The 22,152-nt window shown below is 44.8% G+C and overlaps 1 protein-coding gene and 1 non-coding gene across 6 annotated transcripts in view; both read right to left on the reverse strand.

The window, feature by feature from the left end:
• Positions 1 to 2,479: 2,479 nt before the first annotated feature.
• Positions 2,480 to 22,152, reverse strand: part of LOC121579125 (la-related protein 1-like) — a 58,854-nt gene continuing 39,181 nt past the window's right edge. For 3 of the 5 annotated variants that reach the window (XM_045224218.1, XM_041893438.2, XM_045224219.1), the window contains 12 exons: positions 20,170 to 20,314; positions 19,608 to 19,785; positions 18,142 to 18,338; positions 16,653 to 17,078; positions 15,088 to 15,211; positions 14,376 to 14,581; positions 13,418 to 13,524; positions 13,026 to 13,183; positions 11,040 to 11,184; positions 8,307 to 8,416; positions 7,952 to 8,079; positions 2,480 to 5,750 (listed from right to left, as the gene is read on the reverse strand). In XM_045224218.1, coding sequence (XP_045080153.1) covers positions 5,529 to 5,750; positions 7,952 to 8,079; positions 8,307 to 8,416; positions 11,040 to 11,184; positions 13,026 to 13,183; positions 13,418 to 13,524; positions 14,376 to 14,581; positions 15,088 to 15,211; positions 16,653 to 17,078; positions 18,142 to 18,338; positions 19,608 to 19,785; positions 20,170 to 20,314 — 2,146 coding nt within the window. In that variant the 3' untranslated portion in view covers positions 2,480 to 5,528. The remainder of the gene's footprint in view (positions 5,751 to 7,951; positions 8,080 to 8,306; positions 8,417 to 11,039; positions 11,185 to 13,025; positions 13,184 to 13,417; positions 13,525 to 14,375; positions 14,582 to 15,087; positions 15,212 to 16,652; positions 17,079 to 18,141; positions 18,339 to 19,607; positions 19,786 to 20,169; positions 20,315 to 22,152) is intronic. The other 2 variants (XM_045224217.1, XM_045224216.1) reach the window with 2 other exon arrangements.
• Positions 17,876 to 18,015, reverse strand: LOC121580401. Its single transcript, XR_006003058.1, has one exon. It is a non-coding gene; the product is annotated as a small nucleolar RNA SNORA49 (small nucleolar RNA).

A 22,152-nucleotide genomic window follows, 5' to 3' on the forward strand; every position in this document is an offset into this window, starting at 1 on the left:
CAGCACTTCTAAAAGCCTATTTCACACCATAGCCTGATGAATTTGCAAGATAACTTTTCTTTCATTTTGATTGACACATATGAAAATGTGGCACTGACTCGCCCATGGATTGACGTTTCAGTATTTTCTCAATGAAGACGTCGGCGTTCGACTAGCCGTGTGCGACATGCACGAGCAATAACAAACCTGCTAGTTAGCGGCAGGTGGACGAGTAATAGCCACCGTTGTAATACGGATTCATCGGATTTCATTGGTCCTCAACTTGCGGCTCAGACATCATTCAGGATAAATGGAGTTATGCCGCATTCACGCGCTCATCGAAACTAGAAAACTGACATTTCCGTCTTGCTAACTGGTTGAACGCGGCACGTGTATAATTACAACCAGTTAGCAAGTCGAGTTTCCTAGCATGTGAACGCGGCATTAGCCCTGATTTAGCCTAACCCGGAGCAGGTTACAGTGCATTCGGAAAGTTTTCAGACCCTTAGACTTTTTCCCACATTTTGTTACATTACAGCCTTATTCTAAAATGGATTAAATTATTTTTCACCCCCCTCATCAATCTACACACAATACCCCATAATGACAAAGCAAAAACAGGTTTATAGAAATTTTTGCAAATGTATAAAAAATAAACAGAAATCACATTAATGTAAGTATTCAGACCCTTTACTCAGTACTTTGTTGAAACACCTTTGGCAGTGATTACAGCCTCGAGTCTTCTTGGGTATGACGCTACAATCTTGGCACACCTGAGTTTCTCCCATTCTTCTCTGCAGATCCTCTCAAGCTCTCTCAGGTTGGATGGGGAGCGTCGCTGCACGGCTATTTTCAGGTCTCTCCAGAGATGGGGTTGTCCCGAAGCCACTCCTGCGTTGTCTTGGCTGTGTGCTTAGGGTCGTTGTCCTGTTGGAAGGTGAACCTTCGCCCCAGTCTGAGGTCCTGAGCGCTCTGGAGCAGGTCTTTTATCAAGGATCTCGCTGTACGTTGCTCCATTAATCTTTCCCTCAATCCTGACTAGTCTCCCAAGTCCCTGCCGCTGAAAAACATCCCCAGAGCATGATGCTGCCACCACCATGCTTCACCACAGGGATGGTACCAGGTTTCCTCCAGACATGAAGCTTGGCATTCAGGCCAAAGAGTTCAATCTTGGTTTCATCAGACCAGAGAATCATGTTTCTCAATGTCTGAGAATTCTTTAGGTGCCTTTTGGCAAACTCCAAGCGTGCTGTCATTTGCCATTTACTGAAGAGTGGCTTCCATCTGGCCACTCTACCATAAAGGCCTGATTGGTGGAGTCCTGCAGAGATGGTTGTCCTTTTGGAAAGTTCTCCCATCTCCACAGAGGAACTGTGGAGCGATGTCAGAGTGACCATCGGGTTCTTGGTCAGCTCCCTGACTAAGGCCCTTCTCCCCTGATTGCTCAGTTTGGCCGGGCGGTCAGCTCTAGGAAGTCTTGGTTGTTCCAAACTTCTTCCTTTTAAGAATGATGGAGGCCACTGTGTTCTTGGTGACCTTCAATGCTGCAGAAATGTGTTGGTACCCTTCCCCAGATCTGTGCCTCGACACAATCCTGTCTCTGAGCTCTACGGACAATTCCTTCGACCTCATGGCTTGGTTTTTGCTCTGTCATGCACTGTCAAATGTGGGACCTTATATAGACAGGTGTGTGCCTTTCCATATCATGTCCAATCAATTGAATTTACTACAGGTGGACTCCAATCAAGTTGTAGAAATATCTCAAGAATGATCAATGGAAACAGGATGCACCTGAGCTCAATTTCGAGTCTCATAGCAAAAGGTCAGAATACTTATGTAAATAAGATAATCCTGTTTTTTTTTTTTTTGTAATACATTTGCAAAAATGTCTAAAAACCTGTTTTCGCTTTGTCATTATGGGATGTTGTGTGTAGATTAATAAGGGAAATGTTTTATTTAATCCATTTAGAATAAGGCTGTAACATTACAAAATGTGGAAAAAGTCAAGGGGTCTACATACTTTCCGAATGCACTGTAGATCTGAAGGATTTGTAGCCATAGAAATGTACCTGGCTAAAACGTGAGCAACTTTTGTGGTACCGGTTATCCTGGTATAGGGCTCTGGACTTCATAATAAATAATAATATGCCATTTTAGCAGACGCTTTTATCCAAAGCGACTTACAGTCATGTGCGCATACTTTTTTTACTGTATGGGTGGTCCCGGGGATCGAACCCACTACCCTGGCGTTACAAGCGCCGTGCTCTACCAATTGAGCTACAGAGGACCACCAAATTGTCATGGTATAATTGACTTTGACAACAACAACCAATATACATATGCTTTCTTATTCAACCAGAAAAACCAGCAGTTATATGTATATATAATATAATATATATGTAGCGGTATATCAAAGTTAGCTGGCTTATTTAATAATCCTGCTTTCTGGAGATCCCCACAGGAAAACACAAGTAAATAAGAGGACGATGACAGGTGGTGGTTAAGGTTTTTGTCCATTTTATGTTTTTTTTTTTTATTTAATAAGGAAAAGCATAATTACTACAAATTACAAATAACACTAATAGCGAATCACATCAGCCTACATAGCAGATATTATGAATATTAAAATGTTATAATACAAGATCTCATTCAAGTATTTTAAATTTTTCTGTTTTATATATTTTTTTTTTTGTTCCTTTTTCTTCATTTTCTATTTTTTTTACCCCCCTCATGACAAGCCTATGATATTGTAAAGGTAATGAACTATTAACATTTTCAAAATGGTTCATATACAGCTATTTTTATCTATATGGCTTTATGGAATTGTTTCTCCTAGTTCAGTTCCCAGACATCATAGCCATTCACATCCTCTAAATATTGACATCATTGACAAACCCAAAGACGGGTTACATCCCTCTTCCTCCCTTCCCCTCTTTCTCTCCCAAGTCCGGCCCAGTCCACCTAACCCTGCAGGATGCCAGACGTGGCGCCCCCTAGTGTTCATTGGAGCGCCAGCTGATCCATCCGCAGGGTTTGTGTCACAATGCTAAAAATAAAATAAAATAAAAAATAAAAAATTAAATAGGCTGGACCCCAGAGCACCGGTCTCACCTGTCCCCTCTATCCTGGTCCAAGACGAGGGGGGTGGAACACAGAGGTGACCTTCACTGGGGAGGGGGGGGGGGCGTCTGTCTGTGTGGCTGTCTGTGGAAGGGCGCCCCCTGGTGACACCACATCCTCTCAGAGGATTAACTGGGTTGGGAAATGGTTGGAGTTTTGTCGTATTGTCTTTATTCCGCAAGTAAATGATTTCTTGAGTGATTCACCAATCATATCAGCCTCCTGAATTGACCCGCAGCTCCCTTGAGCTAAGCCCACAAGACAGAAAAAAAGAAGAAGCTAAAAACAAAACGTAATTCTTGCTAAACTCTTGTAAATTGTTCAACAATGGCGGTTAATGATTTTTTAATTTTTAATTTTAAACAAAACATGAAGACAACTGGACATTCTAACACAGCGACCAGTGAATCTGAATCATTCCTTTGCACCTCCAGCAGAAGGAATAGTTTTAACTGTTATTCATGCCAATTGATATTTAACTAAAGAGGACCATTATACTTCACTGATCAATAACTAGTTAGGGAGACTATTCAACCATCAACTTTGACACATGATACAATTTGTGTAAAGTTTTAAATTGCCTGTCGCGTGAACACACCAGTGGTTCACATCACGCAATTTGTAAACAAAATTTATCAAAATTTAAAAAATGACATTCTGCAAATTAACTTTGATTTGAAATTGAACTCTACTTCCTGGAAACGTGTGATGTTTTTTGTTGTTGTTGTTGTATTGAATGTCAGTTGACGCCCTAATGTAAAATGTCCCTTTATTTGTACTATACTATTTTCCCATTTCTTGAAAGTCCAGAGGTCTCAAATGCATATTCGATACAGACATACCCATCTACCTACCCCTAGAAACACAGCAAATTAAAAAGCATTAAAACGATTATCTTAAGAGACCATTAAAAAAAAAAAAAAAAAAAAAATATGTTGAGTACGTACATGTAAGGAGAATAATCTGTTCTATAAACAATAAAACAAGTAGCAGGAAGGTGTCATCTCTCTTCATCAGTTCACATTTACATTAGTGGAGAAAAAAAAAAAAGTCAAATCTATTTTGATGATATCAGTACTCATGTCGGATAAAGATTAAGTTATCTAAACCAGATTATTATAGTTGATCTGACTGGTAGACTGGATGTTGGGGGGTAGAACAGGTTGGTTGGGATCAGAGGGGATACATAGCCTGTCCATTGGTTGTACTCCTCCAGAAGAACAGAGTAGAGCCGCCACTCTCTGGAAGAAACACTGAGGGGTGTGTGTGTGTGTGAGTGATGGTGGGATGCGAGGGTATAGGCCATGCCAAGCTGCAGACTGAAGCGTAGTCTTGTTTAGCCCTGGAAAGCAGGCCATTACCCCCCCCCCCCCCAAAGCCCACCACACACCTAAAGCACCTGCCTTTCCTCTCTTTTCTTCAAGTAATCCGGATTGGTGATTCCAGTCCTGTAGCCTCAATAGTGTACGATGGATGGATGGATGGATGGTAGGATGATCGGGTAGGTAGATGGATGGAGGGGGGGCGTCAGGGGTGGGAGCGGCCCCCCCAGCAAAGATGTTTTAGCACAAAGAGCCACAAATTGCAAACACACCGAGGGGTGGGGAGGAGGGGGGGGAGGCTTTGTAACAGACCATATGACACTTGGAAGACAGTTCAGAGGGGTGCTGTTTGGCAGGCAGGGGGTCACTGAGTGGCCACTATTGTAGGTGGTGACCGACGTTGCATATTTGCAATGATCAATGCTGTACAATCGACATTAAGGTGGCGGGCACAAATTAAGCAGAAAAACCATTAAAATAAGGCAACTTTCAACCATCTTGAGACTGGTACTAGTCATTTATGTTCAACATTTGGTTTCTTGTTTTTTTTTTGTTTTTTTTTCCCCTCGCCCGGTCTTCTCTTCTCTCCAGCCCAAAACAAGTCAAATATTTATTTTTTTCTCCTTAATTTTTCAAAGCATCAGTTTCCAATCCACCACTCGAAGAAAGAAAAAAAAAAAAAAAAAAAAAATCAGATCTTGAGGAATCGGTCATCGGTCAGCCAACAGATGGGAGTTAAATGGAAAGGTCCAACGATAGAAAGGGGGCCACAAGGTTTGCAGTAGCCATCAAAACGTGCTCAAAAACCATGTTCATTCCCACATAGTAACCACTGGGAGAATATGCTAAGGTTTGCAACAAAAAAAATCAAAAATGGAACACTTCATCCATTCCTTCAATAGTCTTCGTCTCGTCTCTAACAAGACAAAACTCTCGGTGTTTCAAACCAAAGAAATTAAAAATGGAAGAGCCTTGATTTATTTAAAATCACGAGACATTCATCAAAGTCAATCTCTCATGCTTGCGTGAACCATTGGACCCCCCCTTGTGTTGCAGAAAGGATTTGATGACGTTGAGTTGATCCGCGTGGCCGAGGGTTGTCCGGGGTTACTTTGGTGGCTTGGCGTCTGATGCGGTGGCCGAGGCCTGGGCTGCAGGTCGCTGGCTCTGGCTGCTGTTTTTGGCATCATCCTTGGCGGGGCCCTGGGCGAACAGGGCTGGGCCGAAGCCAGTTTGGCTGTGGGGGCGGCTGGAGCCCTGGGAGGGGTGGCGGCGGCGACCGTCTCCGCTGGATGAGTGTCTCTTGCGGCCTCCCTCCTCCATTGGGGGCTGCAATGAAGGACAAATGGTGAGATGTGGGATTGACCGGGGCCCTACAGACGTCCTCTAACAGAACGTTCCGTAACAAAGTCTGCGTCTCAAGTGCACAACTTTGACCAGAGTCCTATGTGCCATGTGAGATGGAGTCAAAAAAACTACAGGGTGAACAAGGTAGTCAAGAAACTAGTCTCGCAGCGATGGGTGCCATTTTGTTAATGTTTAACAAACCCGCTTGCTCAGTACTTTGAACCTACAAAAGCCTGACGGCGCATGATAGCACTCTGATAAAAGCCTTGTCAAACAAACATCTACATTTAAAAAATGTCATTGGTAGCACTGGTGCTCCCACTTAAAAAAAGTTAGGAGCACCACATTAAATTTAGGAGCACCAGAAAATACAATATAACAATTCTAGCTACTTTTGAAGCACATTGTGCCATAGAAGCTAATATGTAACACTAAATACATTAGTTTATTATAAAAGCTAAAATGTTGATACGAACGCAGTCATTTGTGGAATATTAGGTTTCTACATTGTGTAAAAGTACCATTTTCCAATTGAGATGCATTACATAGAAACTGTATCTTTAAAAATGTCAGGTTTGTGATGAGGACACGCGAGAGATCTGTCATTCATTCATTGCTGTGATCATTAAATCTCCTGAAGAAGAAGCAATCCCTTTCTTTTCTTTCAGTGGATAAACTGGTGACGTTACCAGTTAGTTAAAGCCCAGTTTCCCAAAAGCATCTTAAGTCTAAGTTAATCATTGGAACTTTCGTAGGGAGCATCGTTAAATCGCTGAGCTGCTCCCCAAAACCATCGTTATTGACGTTGCACCTTAAAACGCTGGTAATATAATGGCAGCCTCAGAACAGCTTATTTTGCCCTCCTTTACACACACACACACCTGGTTTATCCGTCTCTCTGTGACCGGCGATCACTTTCCAAAGCGACTTACAGTTATGCGTGCATACATTTTACGTATGGGTGGTCCCAGGAACGGGACCAATGTCTTCGCAATTGATACAAACAAGCAACTTACAAAAAGATGCTTCGAATGAAAACAGAGATGACTGCATTACAATATAAACAGTAGGCTATAGGCCTATTTCAATCATGTTGAAATACATTTCCCGTTCAAAACAACTTAGTTCCATTTTGCTACTTGTAGGCTACGGTCTGTAATTGGTCTCAATATATTTGTAGCCTAACGTGCTCAATGATGTGCCAAAATCAGTGATTTAGTGCATTATTATTGGGTAAGCACTAGAATAATCCGCCTCAATATTTGCAGCCATAGGTGGTAATATCTCTCTAGGACAGCGTTTCCCAAACTCGTTCCAGGGGACCCCAAGCGGTGCACGTTTTGGTTTTTGCCCTAGCACTACACAGCCGATTCAAATGATCAGAGCTTGATGAAGAGTTCAACATTTGAACCAGCTGTGTAGTGCTAGGGCAAAAAAATATATATATATACGTACACCCCTTGGAGTCCCCAGGACCGAGTTTGGGAAACCCTGATCTAGGAGATGATCCGTCGTCAGTATTGTGAAATAAATATAATGTTCAGGAAATATTTGAACGGAGAAAGCTGATCCGAGAGCAGCGCTGCCTTTCTTTCGATCCTATTAGTATCAACACATGCTCCAACAACGCACTAAGCGACCGTTCTCTCCAAGTGGTGTTTTGGGAAACGCATGTTACATCTTCATGCATCGTTAAAAAACACTCGTAAGCCTAAGTTCCATCACTAAAATCGGGACACCGGGCCCCGGTTTTGACCTGGTTGGGCCAGAAGCAATCCGTTTTCTCTCTAATAATGGTGCAACTATGACGCTATCGAATCTGCACACTCATTTCTCTCTAGGGCACTCGGAAACAATGGTACAGTGAGCGACTGAATGAACGCGTCATCATTAAAACAATTATGATCTGGGAGATTTTTTTCCATAGTCGCACAGTGCTTCCAAAATACAACTCCTGGTCGCACAGCTAAATATTTCGACCAAATTGGGTCGCACATTAGAGCCATGATGATAACACTCCGATAACAACCTTTAAACCGTTAAAACTTTGTTATTCACTCACGTGGCTGGTAGTGAAAGTTGTAGAAAACGTGCCTAAATGCACACTTCAACAGGTTTCCATAGTAGTCGAAAGTTGCTGTAGAAAACAAAAAACGATTCTTTCACAGGTTTCCCCTACTTACATCGATTCTGAAATCCTCGAGACGCTTGAACTTGCTCAGGCACTCCTGCAGCTTGGGGTCGATCTCCATGTTCTTGTTTTTGGAGTATTTAAGAAACGCCCAGAACTTCTCCAGTCCATACAGCTGGCCTGTGAGAGACGGGGACACAGAAAAAGGGGGACAGTGTTAGGGAGCTACGTCATTAAAGGATACGTCCCAAATTGCACCCTATTCCCATATGCAAGGCTCTTGGGTCAAAAGTTCCCCACTTTATGGCGAATAGGGTGCCATTTGGGACACAGATATGTACCCAAAATGGAGAGTTACTGCGCTGTGATAATGTGTAGAGTTGAGGTTCCCCTGGGCGACCTCTTACCAGCTTCGTAGTCTTTCATGGTCTCCTCCTGGAAGTCCTTGAAGATGTCTGGTCTGAATTTCCTCTCCAGTCCGTAGCTATAGTACCTGAACAGACACTCCAGACCATACCTGCAACACACAACAGGAATTTAAAAATCAGCCTTGTGTGATCAAGCAGACATTGTACATTTTAGTCATTTAGCAGACGCTCTTATCCAGAGCGACTTACAGGAGCAATTAGGGTTAAGTGCCTTGCTCAAGGGCACGTCGACAGATTTTTTTCACCTAGTCGGCTCGGGGATTAGAACCAGCGACCTTTTCGGATACTGGCACAACGCTCTTAATCACTAAGCTACCTGCCGCCCCATCTAACACCAGTAGTGGGCAACTCAGATCCTGGAAGGCCACAATGGACCGCAGGCTGTTGTTCCAACCCAGCAGTAAGATGGCTGATCCAACTCATTGCAGTAGTCTAAATGGAAGACTCTGCTTGATTGAAACCAGGTGTGTTAAGGAGCTAGGGCTGGGCGATAGCTCATTCATTCAAATGAATGTTTTAGCGCAATATTCCAAATGCCCGTATCGCAAGAATCACAGTTTTTATTAATTTTTTTGTTTTTATGAACGTTCGGTGTCGTTGGTTTCGTCTCATGTGCTGTGTGCCCTGACAACAAGCCCCTCCTCCTCCTGTGCTGTATGACCTGACAACAAGCCCCTCCTCCTCCTGTGCTGTGTGCCCTGACACCAAGCCCCTCCTCCTCCTGTACTGTATGACCTGACAACAAGCCCCTCCTCCTCCTGTGCTGTGTGCCCTGACAACAAGCCCCTCCTCCTCCTGTGCTGTGTGCCCTGACACCAGGCCCCTCCTCCTCCTGTGCTGTATGACCTGACACCAAGCCCCTCCTCCTCCTGTACTGTATGACCTGACAACAAGCCCCTCCTCCTCCTGTGCTGTGTGCCCTGACACCAGGCCCCTCCTCCTCCTGTGCTGTATGACCTGACACCAAGCCCCTCCTCCTCCTGTACTGTATGACCTGACACCAAGCCCCTCCTCCTCCTGTATGACCTGACAACAAGCCCCTCCTCCTCCTGTGCTGTATGACCTGACAACAAGCCCCTCCTCCTCCTGTGCTGTATGACCTGACACCAAGCCCCTCCTCCTCCTGTATGACCTGACAACAAGCCCCTCCTCCTCCTGTGCTGTATGACCTGACAACAAGCCCCTCCTCCTCCTATATGACCTGACACCAAGCCCCTCCTCCTCCTGTGCTGTATGACCTGACACCAAGCCCCTCCTCCTCCTGTATGACCTGACACCAAGCCCCTCCTCCTCCTGTGCTGTATGACCTGACACCAAGCCCCTCCTCCTCCTGTATGACCTGACACCAGGCCCCTCCTCCTCCTGTGCTGTATGACCTGAAAACAAGCCCCTCCTCCTCCTGTATGACCTGACACCAAGCCCCTCCTCCTCCTATATGACCTGACACCAAGCCCCTCTTCCTCCTGTGCTGTATGACCTGACAACAAGCCCCTCCTCCTCCTGTATGACCTGACACCAGGCCCCTCCTCCTCCTGTATGACCTGACATCAAGCCCCTCCTCCTCCTGTATGACCTGACACCAAGCCCCTCCTCCTCCTGTGCATCTTCCCACTGGCTTACAGACACCAAGCCCCTCCCCCTGCCATTCACAACAACAAAATATAACTTATTCTCTGCCAACAAGCAGTTTAAACTCACTATTCGCATTTGAGGTTTGGACCAACAGAAAATCCGGGTAGACCTGGGTACATTTTTTATAATGCATCTTAGAAGAAGTTGGTCATTATTAGTGGATGTGCATTGTGCATGGTTCAGGTTAAATTTGTAACAAAAAGGGCATTTTCATAGACGGCCTTGAAAGCCAGAACAGTGATCATTGCAAAAGAAGGTTAAACTATTTTGATAAAATAAGTAAATTATTAGTGTGTGTCTTATTGTTGTGAAAGGCTTATATTTATCCTGGGTATAATTTTATAAGCCCTGAATTATTTAGATTATTCCTTACTGTTTGAAAAGCTGTGTATTGAGCATTAATTGTGCAATAAAGCAATAAAAAAAAAAAAGATATATCGTGAATAGCCCATAAGTAAAACATTGTAACATTATTATACAATCAAGGTAACTGCCATGCCGGATCTCCCCCCCCCCACCTTCACGTTTATCTCTCTACTCACTCTCTTCTGAACCATGATGATGTAGCCAATGTCTCTGCCTCATTTCTGAACAGCAGAATATATATATTTTTTTTTTTAAACGTGCGGCTATTTGAACGAACATCCCAAAAGTAAATACATTTGTAGGCAACAACCTTCTCCGTCTGTAGTAGCTAAGGAATTTGCAGTAGCTTCAAGCAGGGAGCAGTCTACATATAAAACAACCTGCATTTTAACCACACGTGTACATTTGTGATGATGTCATCTTTATAGTTATGCTGCCATGTCGTAGCCTGAGTTGCTGAAGAAAAAAAGAAAAAAAAAACTCCTACTTTGACTGTCCTGCCCCCCCTACTTTGCCAATGATGGTGAAAACGGAACATTGAATCGCTATTTAGACTGTCTCTCGACCTAGAGTACGCTGCACATGAGCAGACCCTCTCGAACCTTTAGCTGTAGGGAAGAAAGGTCCAGGAAAAGTCCGATCCGCAGCCACAAATATCTGTGTATAAATCAGTAGACGGATAAGTATTAAGCAGATAATGAAATTAAACATTACCTGTATCCCTCCTTTCCGTCCTCCACCACCAGCTGTCTGAACTCCTCGTACATCTTCCTGTTGAAGTGATCCCTCAGGAAGAACGACCAGAAACGGAACAGCGTGTTCATCTCCTGGGATTGGCCGATGCCCAACCGCTTGCGCTCTGTGATTGGTGGAGTAGAGGGGTGAAAGGTCAGACACTATGGCTGTGCTGTGGCCCAAATGCCAACATTCCCCATATTTTTCAAAAGTAGTGCACTATGTAGGGAACAGGTTGCCATTTGGGACGTAGCATCCTGTGTAACAAAGAGAGCCACTGCTATTATGATTATTTTTTATACACACTTTTATAGAGGTAATGAGCTGAGATTTGGAGCACACTCATAAAGGGAGTGCTCCTAATCTCAGTTTGTTACCTGTATAAAAGACACCTGTCCACAGAAGCAATCAATCAATCAGATTCCAAACTCTCCACCATGGCCAAGACCAAAGAGCTCTCCAAGGATGTCAGGGACAAGATTGTAGACCTACACAAGGCTGGAATGGGCTACAAGACCATCGCCAAGCAGCTTGGTGAGAAGGTGACAACAGTTGGTGCGATTATTCGCAAATGGAAGAAACACAAAAGAACTGTCAATCTCCCTCGGCCTGGGGCTCCATGCAAGATCTCACCTCGTGGAGATACAATGATCATGAGAACGGTGAGGAATCAGCCCAGAACTACACAGGAGGATCTTGGCAATGAGCTCAAGGCAGCTGGGACCATAGTCACCAAGAAAACAATTGGTATTACACTACGCCGTGAATGACTGAAATCCTGCAGCGCCCGCAAGGTCCCCCCGCTCAAGAAAGCACATATACAGGCCCGTCTGAAGTTTGCCAATGAACATCTGAATGATTCAGAGGAGAACTGGGTGAAAGTGTTGTGGTCAGATGAGACCAAAATGGAGCTCTTTGGCATCAACTCAACTCGCCGTGTTTGGAGGAGGAATGCTGCCTATGACCCCAAGAACACCATCCCCACCTTCAAACATGGAGGTGGAAACATTATGCTTTGGGGGTGTTTTTCTGCTAAGGGGACAGGACAACTTCACCGCATCAAAGGGACGATGGACGGGGCCATGTACCGTCAAATCTTGGGTGAGAACCTCCTTCCCTCAGCCAGGGCATTGAAAATGGGTCGTGGATGGGTATTCCAGCATGACAATGACCCAAAACACACGGCCAAGGCAACAAAGGAGTGGATCAAGAAGAAGCACATTAAGGTCCTGGAGTGGCCTAGCCAGTCTCCAGACCTTCATCCCATAGAAAATCTGTGGAGGGAGCTGAAGGTTCGAGTTGCCAAACGTCAGCCTCGAAAAACCTTAATGACTTGGAGAAGATCTGCAAAGAGGAGTGGGACAAAATACCTCCTGAGATGTGTGCAAACCTGGTGGCCAACTACAAGAAATGTTTGACCTCTGATTGCCAACAAGGGTTTTGCCACCAACTACTAAGTCATGTTTTGCAGAGGGGTCAAATACTTATTTCCCTCATTAAAATGCAAATCAATTTATAACATTTTTTACATGCGTTTTTCTGGATTTGTTTGTTGTTATTCTGTCTCTCACTGTTCAAATAAACCTACCATTAAAATTATAGACTGATCATGTCTTTGTCAGTGGGCAAATGTACAAAATCAGCAGGGGATCAAATACTTTTTTCCCCTCACTGTATACATATACACACACACATATATACATACATACATACATACATACATACATATATATACATATAGTATAATGTGAAATGTGTGTGACAACATTATTTTCTAGTCTGTGACGAAGTCAGAAGTCTCTAAATGGAAGATAGTAAAGCAATAGAAGCAGTATATGAAATGGTGACTGCTTGAAATGGCGAAGGTGCTACGCCTTTACTGTTTAAGTGTGTGAATGAGTGATCAAGTCTGTGTGTGTGTCCTTTGTCTGTTCAGGAAGAAAAGACATGGGTAGCTATGGGTACCGTTTAGGCAGCGCCGACGGTACTTGTGGTAAACGTGTTGAGTGAAGCCGTTCTCCTTGAGCAGCTCGTGGGATGGGTGCTGGAACTTGGGGAGCGACTGGGGGGTGCAGCCAATTCCCCCCAACGCAGGGATACCCTCTGAGGGGCTGGCGTTGGAGCTGGAGAGAGAGGGGAAGAGTCATTAAACTCACCAATGACAAATTAAACCTGAAATTAACATTCAAGTAGATTTACCAAGGTGTAAGTGGTAAACCACTCAATACGACTTCCAACAAATTGTTATGGTGGTGAAATGTTCTAATTATGACATAAGATAAAGCCTTTTATAGGTAAAATGAACAGGTAAAGTGTACACTTTCGCAAATCACCACAGGAGAGGAGACTTGTCTCACCTGACGGAGGCGGTGCGGGACCGGTGTTCTCGCGAGTCCATCACCCAGCCAACGTGGCACTCCATCGGTGGGTTGGAGCTGTGTCTGGTCTTCCTCTTCCTCGGGGTCTGGAGAGAGAGAGGACTGTTAACCACACAGTACCGACAGCACAGTACCGACAGCACAGTACCGACAGCAGTCAAGCGGTTCAGACCTAAATCCAGCCCAGTTGGAAGTGAAAAACTCTTTACAAATCACATGTATAAAACAGATGAGCAGCAGAGGTCAGATATCATCTATACGTACCCTGAAAAAGTATTTTCCCCCTTTCTGATTTTCTCTATTTTTGCATATTCAGTGTTATCAGATCTTCAACCAAATCCTAATATTAGATAAAGGGAACCGGAGTTGACAAAAAAAAATATATATATATATATATTTATTATTTCTTATAAACTCAGGTTCCCTTTATCTAATATATACATACATGCATACACATACTACCGGTCAAAAGTTTTAGAATACCTACTCATTCAAGGGTTTTTCTTTCTTTGTACTATTTTCTACATTGTAGAATAATAGTGAAGACATCAAAACTATGAAATAACACGTATGGAATCATGTAGTAATCATGTGTAAGGGGGCAATTACATTTTCACACAGGGGCATTGTGTGTTGCATAACTTTGTTTCTGAAATAAATGAAATAAGTATGTAAGTGTTGTGTTATTTGTTCACTCAGGTTCCCTTTATCTACAATTATGTTTGGGTTGAAGATCTGATAACATTCATTATCAAAAATATGCAAAAGTAGAGAAAATTAGAAAGGGGGCAAGTACTTTTTCACAGCACCGTACACCTGGGAGATGAACATCTACCAGAATGTTCCCTGTGAGCTCAACATCTAACAGAATGTTCCCTGGTAGATCTAGGAGATCTGGGTGAGTTGAAACAAAATGGCAGAAACTCTTATTTGTTACCATGGCGTCGACAGGCCGGCTCTCCTTCACCACAGGGTAGAAGCGGGGCGTCATGGGGGGGTCCTTCCGGTGCGGGGTGCGAGGCGTGCGGGGTGTCCGGGCACTGCGGTAGTTGGGCGAGTCAGGCACAGTAGTCGGGAGGGAGCGTGCTATTGTAGAAGGCTCAGGGGCACCGAATAGTTTGTTCGCCAAGGCGTCTACAGGAACTGAGAGATTTGAGACAGAGGAGTCATGAGTGATATCCGGAATACAGTTATGGGTCATTTTAGTACCACAGCTATATATATAGGATATGAATAAGACAGGTATCCTATGTGGACGTATTCCTATAGTTTAAAAAGCTTGTCAGTGTGTGTGTGTGTGTGTGTTGCAAAGCCATAGAACCATTTTCACTTGGAGACCACCAACGTATTCTGTTCTCTACATCTGGTGTCATGTCCCAATGTTGGTTCGGTTGAGTGGTTGTGCTTGGCACTGGATTTAGCCACAACTGTGTGACCCGTTTTATTGAGAGGTCTGCGTCTTGTCTGTGTGTGTGTGTGTGTGCGCGCGTCTGTCCGTGTCTGCCTCGTTCGTGTGTGTGTGTGTGTGTGTGTGTGTGTGCGCGCGTGTGTGTGCGCGTGTGTGTGTGTGTGTGTGTGCGTGTGTGTGTGTGTGTGTGTGCGTGTGTGTGCGTGTGTTCGCGTGTCTAGTCCGTGTCTGTGGTACCCACTCTGCTGGGGCTTGGGGGGTCCCGGTGGTACTTCCTGGTTGGGGTCGACGGGGGGCTCTGGGGTCAGGCAGTCAAACTCCTCTCGGCTGATCAGGTGAACCTTCTTGAAGTTCTCCACCTCTTGCTGCAGAGACAACATGGCAGGGAGGCTCAGTGAGAGTGGCCAAACGTAATGGACTGGTTTGTTTCCCAGAGCCAGATTAAGCCTAGTCCTAGAATAAAAAGTGGAGATTCTCCATTGAAAGTGCTTCTTAGTCCAGGACTAGCCGTTATCTGTGTCCGGGCGATGAACATTCAAAAAGCCAAACATTTGAACATGCCTTATTGCATGTCAACATTTTTTTTGTTCTTCTCAAGAGCCAAACAACAAAAGCCGGAGGAAACAGTTGATGGCCTGTCATCAGCAATAATCTATGTAGCCTAATGTACCTTCTTCTAAAGGTTTGGTGACGGTCGGACACACACCAACAGGGCATGGTGACCAAGAAACTACAAGGCTATATTAGAGCCTTCATCTAACTGCCATTTCATTCCGGTCCATTTCAAACTGGACTAAGGCTCTAACTGCCATTTCATTCCGGTCCATTTCAAACTGGACTAAGGCTCTGCCATTTCATTTCGGTCCATTTCAAAATGGTCTGGATGTCAACAATAACAACCTCCAAACACAGAACCTTCAACTTTCCTCTAAGACAAAATTGGTATAAAAACAGCAAAACTATAACTACTGAACTCGAATTCTACACACTGAGCCGGCATCCACACTGGCAAGACGTTTCCTATATAGTGCACTACTTTTGACCAGGGCCCATAGGACTCTGGTCAAAAGCAGTGCACCAAAATAGGGAAAAAAGGAGCCATTTTGGATGCAGATTTTGAAACAAGACTTACATTTCCAGCCCCAGCCATCTCGAAGTCTAGCAAAGTTACCTCTGAAGACATTTGAAGAGCCATTTCTCCCCCAGAAACCCACTCCACAGAGCCCTTAGCTAAGCTCAGGCAGCCCAGCTAAGGTTTATTTATAAACAAGGGACTCTTTTTCCACACACCACTGGATGGGGGCACGTGAACGGCACAAAGAGCCCTGCCACAATGGGAGCAGGGACAACAAACATACATTCAAATGGCAACACGACCATTCTGTGGCCTGCCACATCCAGAAACACACGCGCGTGCGTACGGGCCTTGGACAGAAACGTCCACCCCCGCAGCCAGAATAGACACCTGGAACTTTTCAGAATAGCCCACTTAAGTTATATCAGTGGTACGCATTCGCTGTTCATAACAGTTTGTTTTGTTATTGTTTGTTATTGTTGAAATGGTTTCTGGGCCTGGGGGAAGCTAGGCCTGAATTAACTGGAGATCTGGAATTAGTTAGACTATTCCCTAAATAGTGAGTTACTCCTTAAGGAAAATTCTGCTATTCACCTACATTCCCCATCGGCAACACTCGTAAAAACTAAATTGAAACATAAGGAAAATACTAAACCCCGTTTAACTCAACTTACCTTGCATGAATGTCCCTATTCTAGATAAGAGTTGAAGCGTTAGTGAAAGGGACTGACCTTGATGGTGGCGTACTCGGGTTCGTAGTTGTCGTCCCACAGATCGGCTTCGTAGTAGTACAGGCCGTCGTTGATCACCTTCACCAGCTCGTTGGTCAGCTTGGAGCGCGACGTGTGGTTCCCCGTGCGGTCGCCCCCCGGGTGCTTCCGCAGGTAAGGCGGCGTCTGCGTCACGATGAGGATTTTGTTGACGTCGTTGTCGGCGATTTCGCAGTCCGAGTCGTCGTCGGACCAGTCGGTGAAGGTGTTCCTGCGGCCGTCTATCTGCTCCATCTCCTCGTCGAACATGAAGTCCAGCTCCTCGGGCTCGTCCTGCTCCTCCCTGGCTGCCATGGCGGAGGAGGCCGAGGGGGCCGTGGGGATCGGGCTGGGCCCTGGCTGGGGCACCGGGGAGACAGCCTCGTCCTTCTGCTGCAACGAGGGGGTCTACCATCAGTCACCGCCCAAGGGAGGAGGGAGGGGGACATGGATAGATGACGAGGTGGAGAGGGAGACAAGGAAGTGGAGAGAGGGCAATGTAGAGGTATGGACATACCACAAAATGGCACCCTATTCCCTATTATGTAGTGCACTCCTTTTGGACTAAGGCTCTGGTCCAAAGTAGTGCACTAAATAGGGAATAGTGCACTAAATAGGAAAGAAGCCTTTGTTAACAAGTTTTTGTTGCAAGCATCATGTTGCAAGCAATGGGTTTTGTTGTAAGCATGACGATGCGCAACTGCCCTGATATCCATAGTAGTATTTTTGACAATATATTGTCGTATCGTTTTGACAATATCGCAATATTATTTTGGCGCTAGTTGGCTATACCTGCACCAAAACGCCAGTATTTCCTTCATAGCTGTTTCTGCATCTTCTTTTTAAATAGGGAGACAAATTGGTTTTCAGCACTTATATTTCCATGACTGATCAAAAAACTCATTTTGTCATGGCTCTTGTCCCTCTGCAGTAGACATATGGTGATCTATATGTTCGGAACAACAAATCGCAATAAAATCAGTGTTGGATCTCAATACATATCGGTACCGAAGTATCGCAATAATATCGTTTTGTGAGGTCCGTGGCAATTCCCAGCCTTAATCCATAGCAGTAATTAATTGCTGAAACAAAAAACCTGCAAACGGAACAACCCCAGGGGCTTTTTCAGGACGCAACAATACAGAACGTTCAGGTGAAAATACATAGAACCGACACTCATCTTTGTCATGAAGAATAGACAACCTTTTTTGACCGCTATCACAAGCCTCATGTAGGACGATAGTCTTGTATGAGAGAGAGAGGTGACAGAGCCATGGTTCTGCATCCTCTATCAATGCCAGACCACTCAACTGGACACAGAGTGACTGGAGTAAGAGAGAGGAAGGGGCCAATAGACAATCATGTCATATCTACACATGACATTTCTATGTGCTGAAACGTACTTAGTGTTTGAATTCCCCTTCCGGACACGCTCCGTCCCTCTCCTCTCCTCTCCTTCAGCTCCACTCACCTTGGGTCGGGCCGGGGAGGGCCTGGGCCTCTTCTTCACCTCGATCCAGGACTCAGAGTCCAGGTCGGGCAGACTCGCCGACAGACCCTTGGACATGCTCTTCAGGTTGGACACGTCCTGCTCCACTTTGGGCTGCATGGAGGCCCTGGTCGAGCCCCTGGTGGGCGTGGAGGACCGGGGAGACCCTGGAGCAGATTCTGTCGATTAGATTGACTATAGGTGATCCCTAGTCTAGACAAGCCTACAGATGTACAAGGTGGACAGACAGACAGACAGGTGATCAGTAGACAAGCCTACAGATGTACAAGGTGGACAGACAGACAGACAGGTGATCAGTAGACAAGCCTACAGATGTACAAGGTGGGACAGACAGACAGACGGGTGATCAGTAGACAAGCCTACAGATGTACAAGGTGGTGAGACAGGTGAGTGAGCTCACTATATCAGCAACCTTCCATTCCCCTTGAACTACCAGATGGACTGATCAGTGTCTTCGTCCTAAACAGCACCATATTCCCTATATAAATGTAGTGTGCTATTTGGTACGCCGACATGGTTACCTTTCGCACTCCTTGAACTAGTTACCCAATGGGACTAAAATCAACATCTACTTAACACAGCAAGAGAGCCCTTGCCTGAATCAGCGCGAGTCCTCAAGAGGCGCAGGGTGAAATAAGTCCTATGATTTCCACACCTCACGGTATCACACTGTGTATCACACCTCCGTCCTTAAGAAAACCCAGGGGCCTGGACTAAGGCCCAAACTGAGCCAATGTCGAGGCGTTTAGCCTTCACCGGAGTGTTGTAATGCTGTAAGTGGATAGCGAGACACTGTCAAGTAGACGGTGACTGTGGCTGGCTAGGTGGCGGAGTACAGCCGTGTGCTGAAAGAGTCAACTCTGTATGGCCAAGTGCAACTGTCTGTTTTGATAGTGGATGTGAAGATATATACTCAGGTCTGTTCGATAGTCACTATATTGCTAGGAGTCTGTTACAGTGGGTGTGGCTGAGTATAGCCGTGTGCTTAAAGAGCAACTCTGTATGGCCAAGTACATTACATTTTAGTCATTTAGCAGACGCTCTTATCCAGAGCGACTTACAGGAGCAATTAAGTGCCTTGCTCAAGGGCACGTCGACAGATTTTTTCACCTAGTCGGCTCGGTGATTAGAACCAGCGACCTTTCGGTTACTGGCACAACGCTCTTAAACCACTAAGCTACCTGCCGCCAACTGTCTGTTTTGATAGTGGATGTGAAGATATATACTCAGGTCTGTTCGATAGTGACTATATTGCTAGGATTCTAAATACACCAGTCTGTTACAGTGGGTGCGGCTGACTAGGTGGATCGATATACCTGTTTTGAGTAGCTAAATGGATACCCACCCGTTCTGATAGGGACTTCGCTATGCAGGTTCTCTATCTGTTTTATAGTGTGTGGCTGGCATAGTGGGTGTAGTTGCTATACCTGTCTGCTCAGTGGGCATCTGCCGGGGCACGAACTCGGGGCAGTGGATGAGCTGGGTCAAGTCCACCTGGTTGTGGTCCGGTCCCATGGACAGACCTGGTAGAGGCCACTTCTCCGGTTCTACCTTCCGACGGATCTTCATTTCAATGATCTCCACCTCTTTGCTGCCCTTCAAAGACTACGGGTAGATTTAAGAGCGTTGAGGGAATGAGACACAATGACATAGTATCCATCTACTCTATATGAGTGTGTGTTTTTTTTGGAGTGTATTTGTTCTCCTAAAACCACGAGGGCAGGATTGGACCCCTTGCTGGCCGAATCCGGCACCCCTGTCCTGATCTAGAATATGCTCAATGCCTGGGGAGTTGGAACACATTCATGCATTACATTCAAAAACGTCTAAAAGCTTTGAGGTAAAGAAACTACTGCAGAAACAGTTTTTTTTTTTAGAAGTCAAAGCTCTATGAAAAGCCTTGAATTATCTACAAATTATAAAGCTGATGAGGTCTGAAGGCATAGAGACATATTTATTTCTGGAGCTAAAGCCATCTTGCGTACGTACCTCTATGATGAGGTTGACGTCGGTGGTAAGAGCCTGCACCCTGTGGAAGCTGGCGACCAGGCCAAGAGACAGGAAGCCCTCCTGATCCATCTTCCTACGCAGGAAGAAGTCCCGCTCCAGGTTGTCAAGGCTGAAGTAGTACTCACTACAGAGAGATACAGGAAGTCAAAACGAGGAGGATTAAGGCAGTCTTCCTAGAATTAGAATGCCTTTATGAAGACGTGCTCAATAGAACAAAATCTAAAAAAAAAGAAATTTGGCAAAGCCAACGTCAGGGAATTTAATAATACAATGTGGGGAAAGTGTTGAAACGAAACATTTGGCCACATTCTAAGCTTAGTTTTGGAGAGGAAATAAATGGAATTTCAACTGCAATCAGTTGTATTGGAGCTGGAATTCAATCATGGAAATCGTAGGTCTGTGTTTGCACACCTTCATGTTATATTCTGTGGCTACCCATACGAGAACGTTGGCACGCACCAACGTCAATCCTTTTGGTTGAAAGCGTCTGCTAAGTGGCGTAAGTTATTTACATTATTCCAACCCTGAAAAAAATAAGTGACATCCGTTTCCTCCTGAACCATTTGACCTATACATTTACATCATTTAGCAGAAGCTCTTATCCAGAGCGACTTACAAATTGGTGCATTCAACTTATGATAGCCAGTGGGACAACCACTTTATTTTTTAAATATTTTTTTTATGGGGGTGGGGGAAGATGATAAGAGCGTCGTAACCAACGGTAGTCGTTATAGAGCGTAGTAACCAACGGTAGTCGTTATAGAGCGTAGTAACCAACGGTAGTCGTTATAGAGCGTAGTAACCAACGGTAGTCGTTATAGAGCGCCGTAACCAACGGTAGTCGCTCTATAGAGCGTAAGCTTCTCATATGGTGTTGAGTAAAGCTTAACCATGTATTAGATCGTAGGTAGGTAGTTAGCTGTAGTTAGGTATTGTATTTATTATAGGTTAGTATTGTTGTTATTGTAGGTTTCCGTAGGTAATAGTAGGTTAGTATCGAAGCACGAGGCTAGCTAGCTAGCGGGTAGCTACTGGTAACGATTAGCAACGCTGGAGAGCTGTTTCCAATGTTAATGTAGTCCTAGCCAACGTTTAATTTTTTGCTTAACCATGTATTAGATCGTAGGTAGGTAGTTAGCTGTAGTTAGGTATTGTATTTATTATAGGTTAGTATTGTTGTTATTGTAGGTTTCCGTAGGTAATTGTAGGTTAGTATCGAAGCACGAGGCTAGCTAGCTAGCGGGTAGCTACTGGTAACGCATTAGCAACGCTGGAGAGCTGGTTCCAATGTTAATGTAGTCCTAGCCAACGTTTAATTTTTTGCTTAACCATGTATTAGATCGTAGGTAGGTAGTTAGCTGTAGTTAGGTATTGTATTTATTATAGGTTAGTATTGTTGTTATTGTAGGTTTCCGTAGGTAATTGTAGGTTAGTATCGAAGCACGAGGCTAGCTAGCTAGCGGGTAGCTACTGGTAACGATTAGCAACGCTGGAGAGCTGTTTCCAATGTTAATGTAGTCCTAGCCAACGTTTAATTTTTTTGCTGCGTTATGCGTTATGAAAGGAACTAGACACGGACTTGAATTATCTGTTTAGTGTGCTAACACACTCTTGGCAGTTTGTTGTAACCAAGTATTGATGCTAAATTGTGTGTTAATGGATGCTAGCTTGCAAGTTAGCTACGGCGTCATAGCTAGGCTTCGTGGGTTGTTGTGGGTAGTTACTGTGTCTTGGCAGTGTCCTCGGCCGTGCCGGCTGTAGCACGAAGCTAGCTAGCTAGCCGTTCTTCAAACAAAGTCAACACAGTGGCCATTGCTAGCTCCCCAACACGACCAGCTAGCTGTACTGTAGTAGCTAACTACAATATACTTGTCCTAGCTAGCCAACGTCTAATCATTGCTGCGTCATGAAAGGAACTTGACACAGACACGAATGATCTGTTTAGTGTGTTATCACATTATT

Source organism: Coregonus clupeaformis, chromosome 13 (genome assembly GCF_020615455.1).
Source record: "Coregonus clupeaformis isolate EN_2021a chromosome 13, ASM2061545v1, whole genome shotgun sequence".
NCBI classification, from domain to species: domain Eukaryota; kingdom Metazoa; phylum Chordata; class Actinopteri; order Salmoniformes; family Salmonidae; genus Coregonus; species Coregonus clupeaformis.